This window comes from Myodes glareolus, chromosome 23, assembly GCF_982192425.1.
Source record: "Myodes glareolus chromosome 23, mMyoGla1.1, whole genome shotgun sequence".
NCBI lineage: Eukaryota > Metazoa > Chordata > Mammalia > Rodentia > Cricetidae > Myodes > Myodes glareolus.
Window position 1 is genome coordinate 54,896,076 of NC_142048.1, and position 25,028 is coordinate 54,921,103.

At 47.9% G+C, this 25,028-nt stretch overlaps 1 protein-coding gene across 2 annotated transcripts; it reads left to right on the forward strand.

The window, feature by feature from the left end:
• Positions 1-277: 277 nt before the first annotated feature.
• Positions 278-24,026, forward strand: Tdrp (testis development related protein). Of its 2 annotated transcripts, XM_085680672.2 has the most exons (4): positions 278-361; positions 690-899; positions 20,947-21,044; positions 21,828-24,026. In XM_085680672.2, exons 1-4 carry the CDS (start codon positions 293-295, stop codon positions 22,171-22,173), a joined length of 723 nt encoding a protein of 240 aa, XP_085536798.1. In that variant the 5' UTR covers positions 278-292; the 3' UTR covers positions 22,174-24,026. The 2 variants fall into 2 exon arrangements, with proteins under 2 accessions (XP_085536798.1, XP_048312214.2); XM_048456257.3 differs by lacking the exon at positions 278-361 and having other exon boundaries at positions 701-875.
• The last annotated feature ends 1,002 nt before the right edge of the window (positions 24,027-25,028 follow it).

Genomic DNA, 25,028 nt, shown 5'->3' on the forward strand with positions numbered 1-25,028 from the left:
ACTGCCAACTCACCAGCCTCATCTCTTCTGGGGCCCTGGACCCTTTCCTGGACTCTGGTTGACATCTGTTCATCACTCCATCCGAGTAGGCCCAGGACAGACCTCATGGCAACGGGAAGTGACCGTCGCCTATCCAGAAAGAGTTCTCTTTCCCTAGTAGCCACCCCAGGTGCCTCGAGGCCCATAGCCATTAACATTTCATAGACCTTTTAGGATCAGCTTTGGATCCAGTCCCTCAGCCTGCGATCTGCAAAGCCCCGCCCTCGGCCCCCGTAGCACAAACCGGGTGAGCATGCGTATTGTGCAGCCCCACCTCAGCGTTGCCTTGGTGATCCGAGATGAACCACGCCCATCGTGCTGTGTGAGCCAAGGGCCGGGGGTCCAGGGGTCACTGGTGCGAAATGTCAAGTGCTTTTGTTGGGCCCGGGGTTCGTGGTCCCTGGGTAAAGGACCCGGCTGGCTGGGTTACCCTGGGGGACCTACTTAAGGAGGTTGGGACGGTCCTGGGGAAGAAGGGGAGGTCAGAGACTGAGGGGGACACTGGCTGAGTGTCAGGGTGGTGGAGGGCCAGGAGGCAGGGGACTTGAGGGACTCAGCGAGCCGGCTGAAGGGCTGGAGGAGGGTCTGGGGGCGGGCCTGGGGGCGGGGAGGGGACGGCCACCCGCAACTGACCGCCCCTCCCCGCCCAGTCCTCCGCACTGTCCCAGAGCCGCGGGTCGAGCGTCCTCCCCCAGTCCGGGAGCGACGCTGCACGGAGCGGCCGAACACACGAGATGTGGAAGCTGAGCCGGGGCCGGGTGCTTCTGGACGAGCCCCCCGAAGAGGAGGACGGGCTGCGCGGGGGACAGCCGACTTCAGCAGCTGCCCCAGCGCCGGTGAGGGCACGCCTGGGGGCGCAGGTGCGGGCAGCGGGATGCAACGGGGGAGAGGTGCAGGTGCATGGGGGCCGCGCGCCGAGAGCGGAGTTGGAAGGGACTCGACTCTTCTCGCGGCTATGAGGTGACTGGTCCCGCAAGGCTCCTCGGATTAGTGGCCCGATCGTTGCAGGTCGCGGGCCCCAGAGCCAGCATGTGTGGATAACCGCGGGGCGCGCAACCGGGGTACTTTCCATACTGGCCGGCGGCACTACCCTTCGCTCAGCTGCCAAGGGCTCTAGGGTTCCTCCTGGGACTCCAGGGACGCGGAGTGACCGCTTCCAGGCCAGGTGTTTCTATTCCGGGGTGGGAGAAACAGAAGCCCTGAATCATGGTTCCCCGGGACGGCGGTTCGCTCACAGGAAAAAGCTTTTGGTGGCGGTAGCAAACGCAAAGTGTGCTAAATATTTATTTGCACGACACGTATTCCCTTTTTTTTTTTTTTTTTTTTTTTTTTTTTAGCCTTTGATTCCCCACACACACACGCCGCCCCCTCCCCCGGAAGAAGAGATCAGAGTCCTTTATACCGAAAAGGCTTTGGCCCGACAAGTGTAGAGATATGCCTGGAATGTCTAGAATTTTTTAATTAAGGTGATCCCAGGTGGGTCTGTAGGAACCTTCCCCACCCACTTTTTCAGTGCGGTTTTCATTCCCTTTCATGTACTATGAAATTGAGGTCACAAAAATAAGCCAATCTTAAAGCATAGAGCTATTTTGTTACGTTTTTTGAAATACCTTGTGAAAACTGGGGATGATATAAATCTTTCTTTTTGAGAACTTGGAAATAGTCCCGAAATTGCTTCTTCCCTAGTTGGAGCAAAATAACATTTGTTAGGAATGAAGTTTCATTTAAAACATTTCTTGGGAATTTAGTAACATTGCCAACTCACAGACATTCGAGTTGATGACTCTAGGCATTTAATTATGGTTTCTATCTGGATCTGCGCTTGAGAAGTTACCTTTTGGAGTTCCTAGTGCTTACCTACTTTTTCTTAGCCTCCAAATTTTTATAGCTGAACGGCAACTCTTAAATGCAATAATAAACATCTGTTAGTGGTCTTTAGATATTTGATTCTCTTCTAGCCAGTAATACTTATTTAAGATTGCTTCGTGTGTCTTTTCATGGTTCAATATTACATTTATTTTGGGGTCTGAATAATATCCCGTTGTCTCTGCAGACCAGTTCCCCCATTTACCTGCAGGACGTTGCCGCTGCTTTCAAGCTTGGACAGTTGGTACCGAAGCCTCTGTAAACGAGCAGGGCGGGCTTTCTGTAGAAACCATTTCAGCCCATTTAAGTTAACAAGAATGTGACTGATGGGCTGTCTGACAGGAGTACATTTTGTTCTGTTCTGTGTACATGTGTGTATGATACATGTGTGAGTACGGGCAAGCATGCATGTGGAGGTCAAAGGACGGGTTTAGAGAGTCGGTTCTTGCTTCCCCCTTCTTGAGCAGGGCCTTCCTTCGTGTTTTTACCACCTCAGCCCCTTACTCCAGTCTAGCTGGCCTGAGGGCTTGAGGGCCATTCTCCTGTCTCCACCCCCATCTCCCATTGGAATGCGGGAAGTACAGATGCGCAGCTCCGTGTCTGAAATTGACCTCTGCCCTCCCCACTACACCATCTCCCCCTCCCCAGGTTCCCACAATCAGTTGGGTGAGGAGCCACTGTTGTCCTGTCTTTGCCTGCTCTTGGTATGTCAATGCTCCTGGATGTTGGACATTCTAATCGGTGTATAATGGTATCTCATTGTGATTTTTCATCTTAACCCCCACCAAGATGTGGGGCATCTATTCTCATCCTTATTTGCCATCTGTGTGTCCTTTAAGGCGTTCGTCCCATTTTTAAGTCTGGTTATTGGTTGTCTGAAGACTTTTTTGGATAAGGATCCCTTGTCAGCTGTGTATCTTCAAACATTTCCTCCTCCTCCATGACTTATCGTCTCATGCTCTCCACAGTGCCTTTTTCAAAGCAGAAGTTTTTGATTTCAATGAAATCCAACTTACCAGTTATTTCTTTCATGGATATCGCACCATTGTTATGTCCAGCTTATCAATTATCTTTTCATGGTGCGAGCCTTTGCTATGTCCAGCATCCATCTAAGTTAGTAGTGCCTGTTACCATGCACTTGTGACCTGGGATTTTGTTTGTTGCATTTTAAGGATGCCTATGCTATGTGTTGGAAAGATGTTGCTGTAGAAAAATCGGTAACTAGGCTGGGTGGTGCTGACCTATAATCTTGGCACTCCAGGGACGGAGGCAGGAGGATCACAAAATCAAGACCAACCTAGGTTATACAGCCAGACAGGGGCAACTGGCGTTCTGAGATAGATTGGGAACTCAGGAGCATCGATCTAAACCAAAGCTAACTTCTCTTAGAATGAAATCTTAAAACCCATGACAAATGTATCATAAAACTGCTACCTACAAAATGTTTAAAGTGGAGAGAAATAGGAATTAATAATGGATAGGATTGGCATTCATTTTCTCTCGTGTTTAAAATACATTTTCTGATGTTCCGCGTTAGTCCTTTGACTCCTCCCTTCCCTTTAGAGAAAGTTCAGTGTTGGAGCATGCCCGTGGAGAGCAGCATTCTGATTACAGCCCTGTTTGTCCTCTGCGTTCCTCGAAAAGCAGGGCATGCAACGATGGTCAGCTTCTGACTGTGTGCGTGTTTGCTCTGAAGAAAAAGTCGTGAGTAAGTATGAAGTGTGGACACTCGGTGTAGTTAGTATACTGCTATGCTCTGAGTAAGTGTGAAGTGTGAGGCACTTAGATTCACTACTACAGCTAGTTTTTACATGTGGGAACAAACCCTCTGCACTTCTTTAGGTTAGCGGCTTTTTGTTGTTGTTGAAAATAAACATCTCATGGGTAGCACTAATTGGACTTCAGTGGGTTGTCAAAAATATAAAATTAGGAGGGGCCTGTGTTGGGGTGTTATGAGTGAGTTAGAGGGGAAATGGGTGATATTTCATTTCATTGTTTACATGTATGAAGTGTTAAAAAATAAAAATTATAATTGAAATAGAAAATATAAGATTAAAAAGAAAAGAAACATCTGTTTGCATTAAAATATAATCCAATATAAATATGTAAGAAATACAATATAAAATTTAGTGAGGCTTATGAGGAGGATTGTGTATTGCAGTCATTCCATACAGAGAGATATATTTTAATTAATCTAGTGTTTACTTTAAAAATTAAAGTTGATGATGCATATAGTACAAGATTTCTGAATGTTGTCAGGCCATAACTTCTTTTTTCTGTCTCAACAGATGAATTATTAAGTTTTTTTGTATATCCATTAAACATGTATGCAAAGTAGGAACATGCATTTACTTTTGGCTGTAGATACTTATGTGTGTCTTGAATTGCTCTCTCTCAGGATATCCAGCCTCCCGAAACACTTCCTGTTCTAGCACCACCAGCTGAAATCCGCTCAAGACTCTGTGGTACCAAATGTCATTAAACAAATGTGCCAGTATCTATTTAATCAGGTCTCTCCTCAAAGACTGTGAGGTTTCTGAGTCAGTTTTTAAAACTCCTTTCCGTCCAGTTTTTGTGGCAATACAGACAAGGGGATGCAGAAGCGTCCAACATCAACCCCACTTCCACAGGATCCTCCCACCTCTCAGCGAGCTGAGGGAATCCATCATCCCCCCTATAAATTAATGTCCTTACAAACAAGCTTTGGGGAAACTATGACACATTTCATTCTTTGAAGGCTCAGGTGCACTCACATGCATTGAAATAAATCCATCAACCAATTGGCTATTTTAAAATTATATCTGATAGATGGGAAGAACCGGCGTGGCCGTCTTTGTCCAGCTCACACACACCTTCCTTTCTGGGTGCTCCAGGGACTCTGCCGACGGACGCTTATTGGCGTGGATCTGGGATGGATGGAGGATGGCAAACTGTAGCATTGTGCTTGGCTTGCCATTTTTAAGTCTAGAAAGCCAATGCTGGGGTCCTTTCTGATGGAACAAAATGAGTGTAGCCCTAAGATAGGATGCAGTCCTCCCTCTGTCCTGCCCCTGAGTCTCTGTAGCTAACCCTTCATTCTATTTCCCATGAGCTGTTTTCATAAACAGAAGCAAATGCAAGTTCTTGCCAGTGCCAGGTCAACCTGTGGATACCAGGTGAAGATCTCTGTTAGTGCCAAGTGTTTCTTCATTCTCCGGCTATTTCTGTTTTTGTGTTATATGATTGATTGTCTTGCCCCATCTGGGTGGCCTCAACCAAAAGATAAGCCGATGGCTTACACATCAAACACTCATTTCCTGGGGTTCTAGAAGTCCCAAGTCCAAGATTAAAGTGTTATAAATTCTTCCTATTTATATTGTATGTGTCTTCATGTAAAAAGTTAGCAAGGCATAATTATCCTTGTTCTCCTATAACCTGCTTTTCTCATTTAACTTAATGTTGTAAAATAAATGTGCCGATATTTATTAGGTCTCTTCTCAGGATTCTTGAGCTTACTGCATCGAACTTTAAAATCGCTTCCTTCGCAGTTTTGTGGCAGTAAAAACAAGGAAATGTGGAGGTGGCCAGAGTGGCCTAAAACCGCATGTCCTGCAGGGTGGACTGGAGCTGCTCCCGCTTTCTGCATCCAGCCTCACTTCCTCGGTGCTGGGGTGACTGGCTCACACTGCCACACCAAGACTGTTTGGTGGACTCCTTTCTAGATTTTGTGTGACTTCTGGAGCAAGAGCCTTTGGGGGTCTGGACCCTTCAGCGTTTCCATTTCTGGCCTGAGTTTTCTTTTAGAAGCACGGCTGAGATAACATTTATATAACATTCTGCTTTCCCGTGAAAGATGGCGGTGCTGTGGTTCTTAACCTGTTCACGGATGCAGTCAGTCTGAGAACCTGAAGGAGAGCTGTTCTCCGTAGCTGTCACCCTTAGTCCTGCCTCTCCATCTCTCCCCCCACAGTTCTGTTGCTAGGGAATTTCGTGTATGTGGAACCATGCGATCCTGTGGGGTTTGTGGCTGGCCTCTTGTACTGTGGTGGATCATGCAATCAGCCTCCATCTGCTCTGCAGCTCAGTACTCCACTGGGCTTGCTTCGTCCTTCATCCTCCGACGGGCGTTTGCGTTGTTTCTTCCTAACTGTCTGGAACACAGAGTGTTGGGATGACCACTTGTGGACAAGATTTTTTGGTGACCTCTTCTCAGTTCTAGAGCCATGTTCCTAAGCATGAAAAAGGGCCCCGTCTTAGTTAGTGTCCCTGCTGCTGCAGTGAAACACCGGGCCCAAAAAGCAGCTTGGGGAGAAAAGGGTTTGTTTGGCTCACACTCCCATATCACCACTGTTCATCTCCGAAGGAAGTCAGGACAGGAACTCAAACAGTGCAGCAACCTGGAGGCAGGAGCTGATGCAGAGGCCATGGAGGGGTGCTGTTTACCTGCTTGCTCCCCACGGCTTGCTCAGCCTGCTTTTTTATGGAACCCAGGACCAGCAGCCCAGGGATGGCACCACCCACCGTGGGTGTAGTGCACCATGCCCATCTGCACTCTACAGTTCGTGAACTGGGCAAGGGGCTGGCGATTGAAACACACAAAGACACACAGACAGAGACACGGGTCATCCTTAAAACAAGAATGCCCCCTCCTTATTGTGTACCAGAGCCGCTTACATAGAGATTCTTAACTGATAGCCATGCCCCAGCCAAACCCACCAGAAACCACTCGCCTGCCTTCAGGAACTCCTGAGGGTCTCGTGCTCAGAACAGCTACAAGTATTACAAGTTGTTTACCAGAAATTCAGGACCTGGGGAGTTCACAGTTCCCAACACATGGGCTAGTCCCACCCACCATCAATCACTAATTAAGAAAATGCCCTGCACTGGGATCCTATGGAAGCATTTTTCTCATTTGAGGTCCCCCTTTCAGATAACTCTAGTTTGTGTGTCAAGCTGACATAGACTAGCCAGCGCAGGCCCTACGCTGATTCCCTGTCCAGTCACTGAGGAACCACCGTCCTCTTTCCCAAAGGCTGGACCAGTTCCCATCCCCACCAGCAGTGTGTGAGGATTCTGAAAGCCTAGTGGTCTTTTTTATGTTTCCTTGATGACTCTTGAGACTTTCTATTTGGTCTTGACTCATTGAAAAGATGGAGTGACTCATATTTTTGCTGTTGAACTATAAAGTTCTTGTACGTTGTGGATGAAAGTCACCTGCTCTGCCTGTATCGAATCCTGCAGCCACTTCTCCCACACTAGGCTGTCTCTTGATTCTGTTTGTATCATTTGAAGCACATTTTAAGTTGTTGTTGTTCTTGTTTCTGGTTTGAATATCTCTCCTGAGAATCGCTTTCCAAATCCAGCACCATGGTCACCCTCATTGTTCATCAGACTCTTTGTCCTTTCTTCTTTGCCCATGGTATGAAGTAAGGGTCTAACTGAGTTCTTTGGATGGTGGCTACTTGTCACATTTATGAAAAAGATGTCTCCTTTTTTAATGACTTGTCATGGTACTGTTTTGAAGGTCAGTTGGCCACGTGCGTGCCACCTCTTCTGGACCTTCAGGGCACATGTGCCAGGACCTCAGCATCAATTACCATTCCTGCTGTAGCACGTCTTGAGATGAAAACCTTAGCTCTTATGTATTCTTGTTTTTCTAGGCTGATTTTGCTGTTTGGAATGCTTTGTTATGCCGTGTGCATTTGGAAGCAACGGGTCACTGTTTGCAGAGAGAGGAGCTGATACCCCATAGGGACTGTATTATCTGTAGATCAGCTTCTGGAACATTGCTGTTTAAGCAGTGTTTTCAGTCTTCCGATTCATAAAATATGAGATGAGTTTTTTCCATTTGTTTAGATCTCACAAAACTTGAAAATACTTTGTGATTTTCCTAGATTAATATGAAATCGTGCCATCTTTATTTCTAGTTATATTATTTTAATGCAATCAGAAATAGCTTTAATTTTATTTTTACATTGTTCATTGCTGGTGTATAAGAGCAATATATTTTTATATCTTGATTGAATATCTGATGTCCTTACCTCTTTTATTAGTTGTAAAAAGATAATGCTTCTACACCTGAGGACAGTTTTACTTCTTTTGCAATCTAGATACCTAGTTTCTTTTTTTTTTAATTTTTTTTTTTGATTTGTTGCCCTTTGGGGCCCTCTAACATACTGCTGGACAGGAGTGACAGGAGCTAGCCTTCTTTCTTGTTCCTGATCCTAGGGGAAGGCCTTCAGTATTTCACCACTGAGTGTGAAACCAGCTGTGGGGTTTCTTAAGTGTTCATTACAAGCTTAGAGCTGAGTAGTTAATCATGAAAAGATGGTAGATTTTGTCATTTTTTTTTATAATCTGGCCATATGAATTCTGTTTCTTATTTTCTTGCTATGGTATATAATTGGGTTCCAGATGTTTGCCCACCTTTACATTCCAGAATAGCCACTTGACCAAACGCATTATGCTTTTAACAATTTTTAGGTTCAGTTTACTAGGGTTTTGTTTGGTTTTGTCTTTGAGACAGGGACTTACTGTGTAGTCCTAGCTGGCACTGAACTCTGTATATAGACCAGGTGGCCTCAAACTCATAGAGGTCCACCTGCCTCTGCCTCCTGAGTGTTGGGATTAAAGGTGTGTGCCGCCTCACTTGGCACTTCACTAGCATTTTGTTGAGGAGTTTTTTGTCTATATTTATGACATATGGTCTGTATTTCTCTTTTCCTGTGATTTCTTTGTTTTGGGTATCAACATAATACTATCCTCATAGAATGGATTAGGAAATGTTCCTTTTTTAATTTTAGATTTTTTGAAGAATTATTGTTAATTCTTTACATAGTTGATAGACCAAATTTGAACAAGTCTGGCCTAGTGTTTTCTTTGGGGGCAGTGTTTTTTTGTTTGTTTGTTTTTGTTTGGTCTTTGCTAATTTGCTCTCTTTGCTTGTTTTAGATTTGTTCAGATTTTCAATTTCTTCTTGAGTTTGGTCCTTTGTGTGTGTACAGGATTTTCCCCATTTTGTCTCAGTTATCTGTTAATGCTCAGTTACTTGATGTGTTCTGGAGTAATGTTTCCTTTCTCAGTCTTCCTCTGAGCAATGTGAATCTTCGTTTTCTTAGTTTAATTTAATGTGTCCATTTTGTTGATACATTTTTGAGTCGGATTATCCATTTCTAGCCAGGCTGCTCTTGAGTTTATAGGCTCAAATGATCCTCCTGCCTTAGCCTCCCAAGTAACTGGGACCACAGGTGCAAGTCACCAGCATTCACACACATTTTTTTTTTCAATTTTAAAAAACATTGGTTTTGCTGCTCTCCCTGCATTGTTCTTTACCCATTCACGTCTGTGCTGTTCTCTGTCTCTTCCATCCGGCCTGCTTTTGGTTTCATTTGCTCTTCTTTTTCCAGATCTTAAGGTAGAAGCTTAAGTTACTGGTTTGAGGTCTTCTGTTTCCCTCAGTATTTGAGCTGTGTGCTTCCTGTGAGATGTCTCGGGCACAGCTCTGATCCAAGGCTGCCATGCTTAATCTACAATAGTCCTCTTAAGAAGTGGAGATGGGGGTTGCCATGGTTGCTGTGGCCGTGTTCAGTGGTTTTCGAAGGGTATGGAGGATTATCTAAAGATGTGTGATCACCCTGATTCTTCTGTTGTCACATAAATATGTGCACCTTACCTTTTTGAGTTCATCTTGTAATAATAGGTTATTTCTGTGGTTTGTAAACATAAGCGACCTTTGGTCTGTGTTTTAGATATGATTTTCCTTGCATTTTTATTCAACTGAATTTTTTGACTTACATTACAGTTAGGTTCATGTTCTAGCTCTTTATAATAATATTGTCATTGCAAATAGTAAAAGTTTTAGTGTAATTGACTCCCAGTTTCACCTCTCACAGTAGCCACTGAGAATAGAACTTAGATTTTTTTTTTTTTTTTCGTGAGAGTACAGTTTATTTGTGTTCTAAACTGGCTTAATCTTGCACAAGGAAGCCTGGAGAAGAAGCACAGCCTGTGTTTGGTCTCTGCCATTTGCTGTGGGTGTCGAGTCCTGTAAGTGCCTTCCTCCTTCTGTTTGCAGCTCTAAGTTCTGTTCCTTTCCAGTCCCTGCCTGGGTACCCTAGAGCGGGATGGAGCTTGGCTTTGCCTAGAGCAGGAAGCCCAGTGCGGCTGGCTCAGGCAACTGCGGTCCTGGCCAAGCATATGAGTGGTGTCACTGCAGGAGGAAAGGAAGGATCCTGCCAAGGCAAAGTGAGCGGACTCTCGCCCATGTCTGGGATGGCTCACACAGACATGGCAAGTAAAGAAAGCGAGTTAATTTAGAAAATGGAAACTAAGGAACACTCTCCATGCAACTTCAGGCAAAGGTGGAAAAAGGCTAGAAATACAGGACCATGGGATGAAGAGCTGCAAATGAGGCTGGGCTATCCACAGGTCAGCTCTGCCGTGTGCAGCTCACTATAGCTCTCCTACCAGAGTGGCAGGAGGTAGGCCCAGAGAACTGGGACTCCACTCTGTAGGGAGCTCTGGTCATCATCAGTGCTGAAGGTGTGGGCTGGTCCTTACCAAACGGTCTGGTGAAGTTTGCGTTATTGGTAGAAGTTTGGGGTCCTTCATTCTTTCGTAACCTTCCCATTGTTGATATTGTTGCCTGATAATCTCTCCTCCGCCAGGCCTGTTTGGTCCCCGGATCTGCTCCCATTGGGTTTCCGTGCTCCTGTTTTATTTTGTTTTGTTTTGTTTTGTTGTTCTTTCTGCTTCCGCCTTACCTGGCACTGCAATACCCTTTCCAGTTCATCCGACCCCACGCCCTCCAGCAGTTTCAATTTATTGTTTTAAGCCCAGGAAATCTGGATCCTTTTCCTCTCTCCTTTTATCTCCTAGTGAAATCAGCCAGACCTATTTACGTAATGCTTTGTTCAGAGAATATTTATGATCACTAGAAGCTCCCCAGCCGGCAGTGCTGGCCTTGCCTTGGCCCTAGGCAATGGGGGGCTGTGATGGACATCTGAGGGTTTCCCTTTCAGATTTGGTGTTGCTCATTCCTGAGTCCACTATATTTATCCTCTTCCTCCAGATGCCTGACTCCAGCTTCCAAGGCTGGCAGGTCTTCCTCTGATTGTGAAGCCTTGTAACCTGCAGATCTCTGCCGTTTTACACTAGCAGCATGCTACCAAAGGAAAGGTGGCTGCCTTTCCTTGTGTGTGTCTCCCGTGGCAGTTAATGTAGCGAAAAACAGACAGTCCACAGCTTAAAGATCAAACACAATGAAGGCTTATTTCTTGCCTGGGGCATAGCCCTAGGAGACCTTCTAGGTCTGGGGTGGTCCTAGTTCCTTCTGACTTGCTTACCAAACTGGTCTAGAGACCAGCCTCAGGAGAGCAAGTGCTTCCGGAGCTGGGCTTTGGGCTTGCACATTCGCTTGCTCAAGAGGGCATGCAAACTCCCAAAGCTTTGGCAGCTGTAAGGATGGGTGAGAGCTGTAGGCTTAGCTCCTCCTAGTTATATCCATGTTCTGGGTAGTGAGAAGAATGACTGGGAAAAGCAGAGGGATGCTGGATCTGCCTAAATCTGTCTGTCTGTCTGTACTTGGCACTCTTGTGCAATCCTTTTCCATCTTACTTGGTCACTGTGCTACTGAGAATTTCCGTTTCCTTTCACAAAAGAAAGAGAAATCTAGAACACTGGTTTCTTGAAAAAGTAAGCCAGATGGTGGTGGTGCACACCTTTAATCCCAGCACTCGGGAGGCAGAGACAGACAGGCAGATCTCTGTGAGTTCGAGGCCAGCCTGGTCTACAGGGCGAGTTCCAGAACATGCTCCAAAGCTTCAGAGAGAAACCCTGTCTTGGGGGTGGGAGGTAGCAGCTAGTTTGAATCTTCTTTTTCTGCCTGCCTTATAGAAGAATAGAAAGGACTTGCGACAGTGTTCCTACTGGGAGGTTGAGGGATGGGCAGGAGGAAGACCAGAGTTTCCCCCCACCCCAACAGAGGACTGTACGCTGGTGAAGGGCCTCCACATCTGGGAGCTGTCTAGCTAGGAGCCCAAGGCCTGTGCCTTAGGAACTAGAGGTACTACCTGAGCCTCAGGACATCCCTCTGATTCTGGGGTGATGATGGGTGTCTGTGGCCGCCTGTGGGGCTGCTCCTGCTCCAGGCCACCTTGGAAATGCCCCGGAGCAACCTGGGTTATTGATCTGAGGATATTTACTCTCAGAATGGGGTTTCTATAAGCAACACAGAAGGCTGGGCTTGGAGAAGAGTCATTTTGTCCCCAGTCTAAACCTCCGTGACGTGCTGATTATCTGTTCACATCCTGGTTTTGTTTAGTCTCTCAGTGCAGGGCAGGGGCTCAGGCAAACCCAGCACCTCTGTTACCCTAGACCAGGCTAGCCTCGACCTCACATAGATCTGCCTGCTTCTGCCTCTCGAGTGCTGGGATTAAAAAAATGTGTGTGCTGCCACTGCCACCGCCGCCGCCGCCGCCACTGCCGCTGCCGCATGTCTGCTTCCTTTGCTGGTTGTACTCTGTGGATCACAAACACGGCTGCCATTGTTTGCTGTTTTTCTCTAATTCCCATGCTACCTGTGGTATAGAATGCTATTCCATAGACCAGGTCTGTCTGCTTGGTCCCGAGGGTACTCACCTGACACCTCGTAGCTCTCTGTGTACAGATGCCCTCCCTTCTACCCTTGTGGTCTCGCCAGTACTTTACAGTATGGAGTCTGAAGATGCTTGCTATGACCTGGGGGCTACCCATGTCCACCTTCAACCATAAGTCATCTCACTGCTTCCAGTGGAGCAAGGCGTCCCTGAGGTCTGCCACAGCCTTCGTGGGTTATTATCGGACATCTGTGTATGTGGTCCTTTCCTGATGTGTTTATCTGGGTGGTGATCTCTAACTGCATCTCGCTGTCACCTGTGTCCCTCTGTCCTCAGAGGAGAAGGAACTACCGCTGCTCTGCCCTCCTGCCCCTCCGGCCCCTCTGGCCCCAGGCTGACGGTAGTAGGTAACCATGAGTGAACACCCCCGTGCCGGCAGCTAAAGTTTAGACATGGGTGTATTTCAGCAGGTGCCCGTGCACTGGTGGTTTTGCGTGTCAACTTGACACAAGCTGGAGTCATTAGAGCTTCAGCTGAGGACGTGCTCAGTGAGGTCCAGCCCATGGTGGGTGGTGCCATCCCTGGACTGCTGGTCCTGGGGTCTATAAGAAAGCAGGCTGAGCAACTCAGTAAACTGCACCCTTCATGGCCTCTGCATCAGCTCCTGTCTGTAGGATCCTGCCCTGTGCATGTTCCTGTCCTGACTTCTTTCAGCGATGAACAGCCATGCTGTAGTGTATGCCAGATCAACCCTTCATCCCCAACTTGCCCTCTGGTCATGCTGCTTTGTCACGGCCATAGAAGCCCTAACTAGGACAGCCTGGCGCAGGGTCTGCCCTTAAAGAGCCAGCACTCACACATCTCTCTGTAGTTGGCCCGATGAGACCTCTGCTAAGAAGTGCTGTAATTACTTTGTTTCCACACAATGGCCTGAGAGGTGATCTCCAGTCAGGCAAGGGTATCACATGGTCCCTCATCTCTGTTTTTCAGGCCCCCAGTTCTCTGCAGTTAACCATCTTGTTCATCTCCCAGAGACACTGGCTGACTGCAGAATTCTCTCTTGCTCTCTTTTTCTCTCTCGTAGTGTGTATCTGCCTGTCTTACACACACACACACACACACACACACACACACACAACCATAAACACAAGAGCAGGAGACAGCACTCTCAGGTGCTTGCTCTGTTGAGCATCCTAACTGCAAGCCTCATATCCGAAGCCACAGCTCTTTCCCTTCTTGAGCTGCTCACATTGGCTGTGAATCCATGATCCCGGACACGAGTGTGTGCTTGTGTCTCTCAGTAGACGGGAGCCGTCTGGGGTCCAGCACTACCTCTTGTTCTGACCCTAGCTCCGCGAGATCAGTTGTGGGGCCATGCGACTCTGTGGCCCTCTCTTCTCAGATGTTCCGAGCTGGCCAAAGTCTCGTGAAAAGTCTCCGGTAGCCTGATACTCCGGTTCTGATAAAAAGGCCTTGGGTTTCATTTCACTGTTGACCTAGAATCCTAAATTTCTCCAGAATACCCGTTTCTCACTAACTCGAGCCTTGAGCCTAAGACAATCTGAGTTCCACATCCAGAACTTGGGCCATGTCTCTTGCATCATGACCAAACAGCCTGACTGTGAAGGTGACCCAGCCTGCCTGTGGTTTAAACCTTGCTCCCACAGTGACAATCTTGTCCACACTGATGATGAAGAAGAACAAGGGTGCTGGCAGCTCTTGGCACCCAGGCAGTCTCAGCAAGGCTTGTTCCTACTCCAAGATCACCCCCTGGCATGGGGACTCTTCCTCGAGGGACATATAAACAAACATCTACCTCCTTCTGATGCTGCACCACCCACAAATCAAGGCACAACTCCATCAGAGTCCATCTTGGGGTAAAAGTATTTCATTGAGCTCACTTATAGGCATGGGTGACTCCAGAGAAGTCCCATCCCAGCATGAATGATGACTCAGCACGGCCGGCTGCCCAGATGGAGCCCCTCCTCAGTTAACTTTCCACACTGTATATTTCAGCGCTTTCTGAACCTATGAGGCTGGGAACAATTAGGGCAAAATCACATACAGCTGACTAGGAGATGCAGGAGGGAGACGCCAAAATCTCAAGCGGGAGTCCATTCAATGACTCCTTCTACAAGAAAGTGTCAACCTTCAACAGGCTCAATTTTGAGGGTCTCTTGCAAGTAGTCAGAGCTGCTTTGATGAAGATGATGGCTGTTATTCTTGGAGGCTAATGTTCCACATCACTGGACAACTGGCCTTAGTGCCCTAGAAGAAGCTGCAAGGTGTGTTTGTATCTGCTCCTTGCAGACATGATGCCAGACAGAGAGGCCTTGTATAGAAAAGTGCTGGAGTTGAGAGGAGCCTTGACGGGGTGTGGTCTCAGGCAGCTTTAGCTCCGTGGGTGTCTGTGCCTACCTCGTGGACATCTATGCAAGGAGGTGTAGTAACATGCACGAATGTGGGACCAGCGCATCCTCCGGAAGTATGTGAGCAGTGATCCGTTCATACACCTGTCCCTGGGGGAGCTCCCAAGACCGCCAGCAGGTGCCTGTGATAGGGTTTAACCTACTGGTGCGGGGTATTTGTTTACACTGTATGAGGGTGTGTCACTGTGATTGGTTTAATATAAAGTTAAATAGCCAGTAGCTGGCAGGAGAGGTTCGGCCAGACTTCCAGGCAGACTGAGTAACTCCAGAAAAATCTAGGAGTGGGGGAGATGCCAGCAAGACACTCAGGAAGTCAGACGTACAGTCAAGCCATGTGGCGGAATATAGATTAACAGAAACAGGTTAATTTAAGTCCTAAGAGCTAGTGGGAACAAACCTAAACTAAGGCCAAGTTTTCATAATTAATAATAAGCCTTGTGTCATTATTTGGAGACTGGTGATCCCAAAGAAAGTCCAACAACAACCTACACATTGGGCACAGCAAGAGATTAGAATCAATTTATGTAATAAGTTGGCAGCACTACTACTGATATCCTTTGGGGTTAGTGAAGTAGAACGGATTACGTGTATAATACCATGCTCTGTGTCAGCCTGATAACCGAGAACCTAACCAGTGGGTAATGCACACAGCATGGGCGTGCCGGAGGAAGTGCTGATCCTATCCCCGGTGAGATGGATTGCAGCAGCTTGAGACTGCATTACTCAGTCGAGCATAATTTAAAACAATGACTGTATTTCTGGATTTCTCCATGTAATTTGCATAGACCCCAGGGAACCTGTGGAAATCAGAACTTCAGATGAGAGATTTCTGGGAGCCATTTGTGTGGCTGTCCATGTTCCATAGTAACAACTGGGACCATGTGGCTTAACAAGGACTTCCCAGTGACCTCTGAACTTAAGTATCTTAAAAACGTACTTATGTTAGGAACACTGGTGCATACCTGTCGAGTGAGTTGCTCAGAGGCTGAGGCAGGAGAATTGCGAGTTTTAGGTCAGCCTGACCAACTTGGTGGTGGGAATCTATCATAAAAGTAAAAAATGGCTAGGGCTATAACTCATCAGCGGAGTGCTTACCTAGCGTGAAAGGCCCAGATTCAAAGTGCACACACACCAGAGTATTAAACATGAAGTTACTTTTGTCGAGAGCATTGTCGATAATATGAGAGAGGTGTGTGGTACTCACGGGATGACTAGAGCATCGTGTCTGTGTCCCGCTTGGACTTGTGCTCGTGTTCAGAGACAGTGTCTATGCAGTGTCTTTATCCAGTGCATTGCAGCGCTGTCTTGCCATCCTGACATAGTCTACAGTGGGGGTTGGTACCGGGTACTCTGTGGACGGGCACCGCATGGGCCTCTCATGCTTGTGGCACGGACTGCTAGCCACCCTCAGGTCTCAGGAAGGGGGCGTAACTTAGATCCCCCTGTGGCAGATGAAGCCTTCAGATATGCTTCACTGAAATAGTGACCCCCTAAAATTGGAGTTTTGTGTCTGCAGGAAAACAGAAAGAAATGCAACTGTTTTGAGCTTTGAGTAACCTGGGGATATTTTCTTCAAATTGTTGGTTATGTAGTGGTGGCACTAAATGTGATAAGTAGCATGGCTTGGAAAACAAGTTAGTAGTGTTTTGCATGTGTGTGTGTATGTGTGTGAGAGAGAGGTGGGGGGGCGGGGAGGGGAGGACTGACTCATTCTGAGTCCTGGCTGGCTTTGTGCTTCTACATAGCACTGAAACTCACTATTTCCCTTGGGGTCGGTTTTGAAACTTTCTTGGCTATTTCCCTGTGCCCTGTGTTCATGATGCACCCTTGGACTTGCAGGACTCTCCCTGAGTGCTTCTGCATCTTTTGACAAGGCCTCAGCTTCCCCTCTCCAGCAAGAGTCCCAGTGAGCTGAGTGTCCCTCTTTTCCCACATGTCAGGCTGAATACTCCTACTGAAGACTAGCTAGAAGAAACCAGCCTTCCCTTACCCCGACAGGACTCCCTCCCTTGTTTTGGGGGCCTTCCTTTCTTCTTACCTTGCTGGCTGTCACTACCATTGGTTTTGGTTGTCACTGATTTTCTGATTTGGAGGCTGCTTCTTAGGTTTGTCATGTCTTCCCCAAAGAGTAGCCAAAGGACAAATCTCAGAAGAGAATTTCTTAGTGGCCCACACAGTAGAGGGTATACACCTACCCCACCAAGGCCAGCTCCACCTGATGTCCACCGTCTTAAGCCCCTGAACATCTTCTGATACCCAAGGCCACCTGCTCTATCACATCTGTGGGATGTTCCTGTGAGGTTTCCCCTGAGTGAAACCCAGGGAAGGCTCCTCACAGAGGGGAGGTGTCTGGGCTTGGCCTGCTCTTCCAGGATCACTGGGCCAGTGCAGACAGGTTCCACTAGCCTGATCAAGGACACTGCAACGTCATCTCTGCCCCAGCAGTGGGAAGGGTCAAGATCCATCACCTCAGAAACTCTTCGGGCTGTGTGTGGACTGTGGAGGAGGAGTATCGCAGGACTGAGAGGAGCCTCGGTGGCTGAGCCGACTCACAGAACACACAGTTGCTGCAGCAGGGCTGTGGACACTGGGTCATTGATATTCACATAAGCCGAGGGAGGATTCATAGATCCACAGAACACAAGATCCAAGGGATGGGGTTGCCTAGAGCCCTTGAGGATGAGGGCCACCCCACTCCCCACAGCAGGTGACAGGTGAGAACGGTGCTATAGACGGAAGTATTCTGTGCTAGATGGAGGTTGGAGTGTGCTGTTTTAGAGAGCAAGGCCTTTGAGGGATTCAGAAACTTCTGCACCACAGTAGTGGGGGAACTCAGAAGAAAGAAGGAGAAAGAGCTGTTCTCCCATATATCCCTCCACCCTCTGGAGAAGCTCAGGACCAGGGAGTCAGAAACGTCGCCCTGCTCTGCTCTGCAGGAATGCTGGGTACTGATGTGTGGTTAGAGCCATTTGCTCTTTACTCAGAGTGGAAAGTGTGTGGGCTAATGCCCCACTGCAAAAGCTATGATGGTGGTTTCATGGCTGCTGTACCATATAGAGTACTTAGCCTTCGGACTGGGGTCGGGATCCAGACTTTACTCCTTGAGGGATGCGCCCTGCACAGGGACCCTTGGTAACTTCATATAAGTTCTTGTCTGATATGTTTGATCATAGTGAGTTAATGTAAATACCGATCTTCTCATGGGGCAGAGTAGGTATGACCCGGCTGCAAGCTTCTGTCTACTCCTTGTAGGATGCCCTCTGCTCCTGACTCCTGGAAGACTCTTTCTTGCCCTGCATCCTCAGGTGTCTAGGGCAATGATGGGGCTTGAGCCTCAGGGTCAACTCTTTCCCAGAGTGTTCTCAGTATCCTTGGTTTTACGTAAGGGCTTACTTGTGGTGTAGATGTGGCCAGCTGCTGTAGGGTCTCCAAAAAACAGAACTAACCCGCGGGAAAAACATCAGCAGTGAGTCCTGGAGTCCCTTTCGGTCCAAATCCAGGAAAATGTATGACCTTAATAAACATGGATAACCCCTTCTGCCTGGGCAGACTTGACACTACCCTGAGTGTGCCAGCTGGCAATCTTAGACAGCGTTCAGCGGCACGGCAAGGGCGCCCCTCACTGAAAAGAGACTAGAGAATGTCAAAGTCCAAATCCCTAAGACTTCGGGCATTCTGATTGAGAGTTGAGAAAACTATGACTGGGGGTTTTCTAATGTTTGTAGAGTTGATAAATAAGAATGCTAACAGGCCAGAGGAAGTGGGAGGAGACTTCTGGCCTTGAAACCAGCCCAGTGTGGCCTAAGCCATTCTGTTCTGCATTGTAATTTCTGCTGTCCTTGGCATGGTGCATACTTGAAGTCACACCAAGAGAGATCTGGGAAGGCCTGCTGTCAGAAAACTTTAGCTGTTGAACAGGCAGGTGGACAGGAAACACCGCAGGCTCCAGCTGCCCCACAGCTGCCCCACAGCTGCCCCACAGCTGGCCACTGGCCTCCTTAACCTATCTATATTCATTACAGCTGCGACCTTCTATTAGCCCTCCAGTTCTCTGACCGCGGTTCACTCAGCCTTCCTGAAGAGTGCCTTTTCCGTCCACTTTGTCTCTAGGAAGCTTTCCTCTCTGGGTATATTTTCCCTGCATTCGCTCACTGTCCCTCATTGAGGCTACTCGCTTAAATCCCATTGGCTGCAGGCTCCACCCTAATAACGCCAATGGAAGCACGCATTGGGTGGTAAGCAAAGCTCCTGAGGTCCCTCTCTTGCTGGCTTGTCTTCCGATGCAGGGCAGCTCCCTGGCGACCATGGTCAGAGAGCAGTGGAATGTGCAGCCCCAACTGCGGACGGCCAAGCCAGTGAGTCAGCTGGCCTGGTTTGATGGAGGTTTGTGCTTTGTGGGGTCCACATGGGAGGGTCTGGGCTTGGTGACCATAGTACCCCCAAAACTTGCTGCAGGCTCCCTGTGTGCTGTAGCTGTGACTTGAGGCCTCACAGTTCGTGTCCTCACTGGGAGTCACAGGGTTTGTTTTGTGGCTCTCTGACTCGATTCCAGAGAGGTACTCTGGGGTCAGTTGGTGCTGGGCACAGTGGATCAGGTCTGGACTCCATTCCTGATTCATGGAGACTAATGTAGCGCCCTCACCCAGAGCTGAGAAGCACAGGACACAACACCAGCCTCCTCAGCACTGTGCCACTTTCGCTGCTCGCTGGGTGTCTACATAGGCACTTGGAATGGCAAACTGGCATCCCGTTCCTAGGTTCTTTTCATTGTTTGCTGTAGTGATTCCTTTGGCGTGGTTACACCACTTAGGATCCTAACACGATGGGTTTGGCGGAGGGCCTGACAGTTGGAGACAGACCCCTGCCAAGAGGGGATTCCTAAGGTCTAGACTGACAAAGGGCCGAGAGGGGAGCCGTGGTTCCTGGATACACTGCCTTGATGGGCTCACTTATATTCTTATATTACATTGTCTCGTACCAGAGGTCTCCACAGCCTCTCAGCTCCATTTTCATGATTCCCGTTTCTGTATTTCCTTCTTAACATTTCAAATGTTAAAGCCTACCGAGCCCTTTGACAGTTCCCTTTACTCAAACCAGCGGGGCTGATGATGTGGGGGCAGCAGTTAGACTCCCAGGGAACGCGGGCTCTGCCTATTCCTTTCTGCCTAGTGAGTTACTTAAGAAATAAATCTACAGTGATTTTCATTGTAAGATCCTAGTTTCATAAATGAAATGGTATAACAGGATATTTCCAGAACCAATAAAACATATCATTTCTTTGCCAAAGCTTGTCTTTGTGGAGGTTGGGGCTGGTGACCCCCTGTAAATAGCCTTGGTTCCCTTCAGTGCCAGGTTATCTGATTCCTTCCTGTGTTGTAATCTTCCTCAGCCATAACTACGCTTCTTTAACACAACCTTCCACAAGCAAAACATGATTATTGGCTAGCACATTCCAGGATGTGGTTTCCTGGAACACGGATGAGCAGGTAGGATATCGTGTGTGTGGCTAAGGAAGGGTCAGAGGCGTGCTTGGCCTCGGGTGTTTCCGTCAACGTGCCAATGAGATTGTAACGGGGCTGGAAATGCCCTTTGCAGCTATGTTTCAGCCATGGTCACCAGCAGAACACATTCCTTCCATGTTGGTGCTGATGGTGTGAGCAACCACATGGCCCAGTGCACTGTGGCAAAGCCCAGAATGCAGGGCCAGTCGTGTTTGGCACCTGGCACAGAAGTGCCGCCCATTAACTATTTACTGTGCTTGGGTCTTGTTTTTTAGTGGGTTATCCACACCCTTAGGGTACTAATCGAGGCTGTGTGTGTGTGTGTGTGTGTGTGTGTGTGTGGTGTGGCCTAAGTTTGTCATAGGTTATACTGTTTAGGTGTGAGACAGCCACTCTATGCTATTACCATGATGATGAAGTCGCCTGGTGCCGGATCGCCATCAGTGAGCCATAGACTGACCTGTGGGGGTCGGAAACTGAGATCTGTGGACTCGTGGCATCAGGTGTGACGTGTCTCTTCACCTTTCCCCTATTCAGGGAGCAAGTCTCAGAGGCTGGAAAGAAGTAACTTCTCTGTTCAATAAAGATGATGAACAGCATCTGATCCAGACGTCCAAATCTCCCAAGTCCAAAGGGTGAGTCACAAGCAGACATCTTGAGCGGGTAACCTAACCAGCAAAGCAAAGAGAGTGCTGGGAAGTACCGAGAGGGGATATTGTTATATTATTGTGCTATAAATTCTTCAGAATGTTAGAAGTGCATTTGGGGGTAGAAATACAACAGGACTACTTCCTGCTGATAGTAAGATGGCCGCCTTGGAAACCTGTCGCTGTGTTTCCTGGCAGAGGACCACCATGACCGTGGGTGTCAGCTCTTTCTCACTACAGTGCTGGAGCCGTGGTTTCGCCAAAGGTCCTCTTGGTGATGTGATGTTAGGTCTCGGACCCCTGTGTCCCGCGTGATGCTGACATACAGTCAGTCAGGACACTGATGTATTCTCTGTACCTGCCATTCCCTTTTCACGACAGAAGTCTTCTATAAATCTCTACTAAATGTCTGAGAGTGGCTTTCTCTAGGAGCAACCCTGCTGAAAACCCACTTTGTGAATAGAGTTCTCCTTTATTTATAACCTAGACTGGTCCTTGGTTTTTCATGTCTGGTTTGCCTGTGTGCTCCCTCCTACAGCCTCCGAGAGCTGCTTCCTTGTCTCCTATCTGGGAATTGGTCCTTTGTTCATGGACCATTTGCATGGAAAGTTGAAGTGTGGCTTCTATAAGTGATTTTTAATGTTTATCTCAAAGTTAGGCCCAGGTTTCTATTGCCTTTCTGAGTACTTTAAGGTTTTTAGAAAAGGACTTTATCAAAGTAACATTTTGATGAGATCACCATGTGACCAAACCTGAACTCTTCACCTACAGAAGTAATCTACGACTAAAAGAAGAGTTGAAGGCAGAGAAGAAATCAGGATTTTGGGACACTTTGGTTCTGAAGCAGAACACCCAGCCTAAAAAACCAGACCAGATCGAAGGTTGGGAGCCCCCGAAACTTACTGCTGAGGACGTGGCAGCCGACGTGGAGGACGGGAGCAGCGGCTGCCCACCGTGGTCCGGCTGGGAGGATGATACCAAGGGCTCTACCAAGTACACCAGTCTGGCCAACTCGGCTAGCAGCTCCCGTTGGAGCCTCCGCTCAGCAGGGAAGCTGGTCAGCATCAGGCGACAGAGCAAGGGCCACCTCACAGACACCTGTGAGGAGGTGGAGTGAGCGGAAGGAACTTCACTATGACATCGTGTTGCTTCTAGGGTTCGCCAAGCCTTGGTGGCCTCCTCCTAGTGCGCCATTCATTCGTTGAGCCCTCTCATAGTCAAAGAAAGGGATCCACTGAGTCACTTGTGTTCTGTGCTCAGTGACCCACACGCGCCACGGCTTTCTGGGGACATCCGGTAGCCTGACCGCAGAAACACCCACCCCCTGGGTGTGTGTCTGTTGAAAGGACGTGTGCATCGCTGCCACTGTCCCGTGAGACAGAACAATGACTCGCAGCCTCCTCTAAGTTTCCCGCCAGCCTCGGTCATCTTGTCCCTGCATGTGACATGCGTGTGATGACATAGTGTGAACGTGGCCTCAGTGGTACCTTCTCCCTTTGTCAGAACACAAGAGCATCTTCCAAAGGCGACAGCCCTTCAGTTTAACAACAGGTTCATTTCTCCCTTACTAAGACAGAAGCAAAACAGAATCTGGATGCTGGAAGCGACTGAGGTGGCTTGAAGTAGAATGTCAGGGCTTTCTGAGTGGCCCACCTGCTGCTGAGGCGGAGTAACCTCCAGTGTGAGCTTGGGTGGCAACGGGTTCTCTTATGGAATTTTATTTTTACTTTTGAACTTTTAAATACGGGATCTTTATTTTCTTCAAAACATGTTGATTTTTAAACTTAAAGATGAAAGAAATGCTATGAGTGAATTCCGGTCACCCAATAATCTTAGCTTTGCCCAGAAAACACCAACCTGCTCCCTGTAGGGTTAAGACTATGTATAACTTACTGAAGTGCCTCTTTTCTATTACTCTCAGATGTTTAGTTTTGCAAAATGAGATACTTTTATGATTGACGTTAAACCTGTAAGAAGTGTTACCCCCCAACCTGCTCTGCTTGTCTCACACTGCTGACTGTCCTTGTTTGTGGGCCTGTGGATTGACAGGGTTGGTACCTCCGTAGGGGGCGTTTAGCAACAGCTGGTGCACGTGCTTGTTGTTCAGTTAACAGTGCTCTGACAGAGGCGGTGTATTTCTCTTCGTTTGGGTTAAAAATGAACAGCCTCTGCCTTGAGCTTGTCCGTGTGAGCAGTGTGTTGCCCCATGTACCTGGGTGCCCCACTCAATGTTTCCTGTGGCCCGATGCATACGCGGTGTCAGAGCATCTGTGTCTCTAATGGAACAAGTCTGCTAGGTATGTCCGTCTACATGTCTGTCCGCCGCCTCGCTAGCCAGTCACCTGTCTCCATCCACCTGTCCACACATCAACTGAGCTGTGCATTTTCGAAAAAATAGAATAAGTTTACCTAATGAGTTTTGAGAGGGCTTTACATGGTTTCAAATAAAAAATTGTTAACACCTAGAGATTGTGAACTTATGGAGATTTTGATTCATAATGCACAGTTGTATAATTTCTACTGTAGCGTGTGGGCTAGAACATCTTGAAGCATTCTCCGGAAAACAGCTGAGGGCATGGGCTCTGACTCTCTTGTCTCCGAAAGGGGTAACCACAGGTGAGGACAAAAGAGCGGCTCATGCTGACGCAGCCCATGACAGCAGCAGCCCCTGGGTTGTCTGGCTGACTGCCTGTGTGGCACAGGAATCCAAAGCCTTGAGAATGTAGGGAACGAGCTCTCGGACACACAGCCTCTGCCTTCGCTGGGCCTGTGTCGAGGACTAAGTGCCTGTAGCTCACTGTGCCCGTGTGCCTGGATGCAAGGGCGTGTGCTGGCACGGGGACCTTAACACTGTCGCCTCTCGGGAGGTGAAGCTGCACTGTACACCAGACTTGGTGTTTTCTAATATAGAAAGATTAACTAAAGTGAACTCTTCTTCTGTTGTATCGAATTAAAATATCTTGTGTTTGAGATTTTTAGTGCAAATATTTATTGGTATGCTTTCAGGAGAAAATCTCTTCAAGTAAATTTGCTCTGTTCAGATGCGGTGTGTGATGCAGCTGTGTTCCTGGGGCCAGTCCAGGGAAGGCACAGTCTCTACCTAGTATTTGTTCTGGTCTTTTTAACAGGGATATGTTTGGCTCTCCGGGAGGGATAGAGTCTTCCTTAGAGCTAAGGATTAAAGAAAAAAAAGAAAAGCTGCGTCTGTCTCCTTGATGTGTGAGAGCTGACAGTTGCTTCCCTGACCTTGTAATCCTCATTCTAAGATGTGGCAGTCCACCAGTTCGGTGCGTAAGAACACTAACAGCTGTGCTGTGCTGAAATTACACGCATGGGTCTTATCTGAGCTAACAATATTAGGCTGTTTCCTGGGGAGTGATGGGCACAGGATGCCCTGGGCTGCGTCTGTTCTGCTGCCCTTAGTTAATGAGTTAAGTACTCCCTTAAGGAACTTGGTCTCCATCCAAGAAACATGAGCATACCAGAGACAGCGTGCCGCTTTTTACTTACCCACTCTTTTTAAAACATGACCCTTGGCCAGGCGGTGGTGGCGCACACCTTTAATCCCAGCACTTGGGAGGCAGAGGCAGGTGGATCTCTATGAGTTCTAGGGCAGACTGGTCTACACAGTGAATTCCAGGACAGTCAGAACTGTTATACACAGAAACCCTGTCTCAAAAAAACACTAACAAAAGAGAGCATCCCTTGGATTTTTTTTTCCAAACAGTGACCTTTATTAAGATTAATGCCAGCCAGGTGGTGGTAGCACATGTCTTTAATCCCAGCACTCAGGAGCAGAGGCAGGCGGATCTCTGAGTTTAAGGCAAAGCCTGGTTTACACAGTGAGTCCCAGGATAGCCAGAGCTACACAGAGAAATCCTGTCTTAAAAAAAAAAATTGTCCATAGGGACTGGACCCCATGAAAGCTTCAGAAAGCCCGTGTCCCTTCTTGGCTATAGATGCTTTGGAGAA

Excerpts from the sequence above, each read along its gene's own strand:
- Tdrp (XM_085680672.2), top strand. The coding sequence starts at position 293 with ATGCGTATTGTGCAGCCCCACCTCAGCGTTGCCTTGGTGATCCGAGAT. Across the intron at positions 362-689 it reads AACCACGCCCATCGTGCTGT|TCCTCCGCACTGTCCCAGAG; the intron begins GTGAGCCAAGGG and ends CTCCCCGCCCAG. Across the intron at positions 21,045-21,827 it reads AAATCTCCCAAGTCCAAAGG|AAGTAATCTACGACTAAAAG; the intron begins GTGAGTCACAAG and ends CTTCACCTACAG.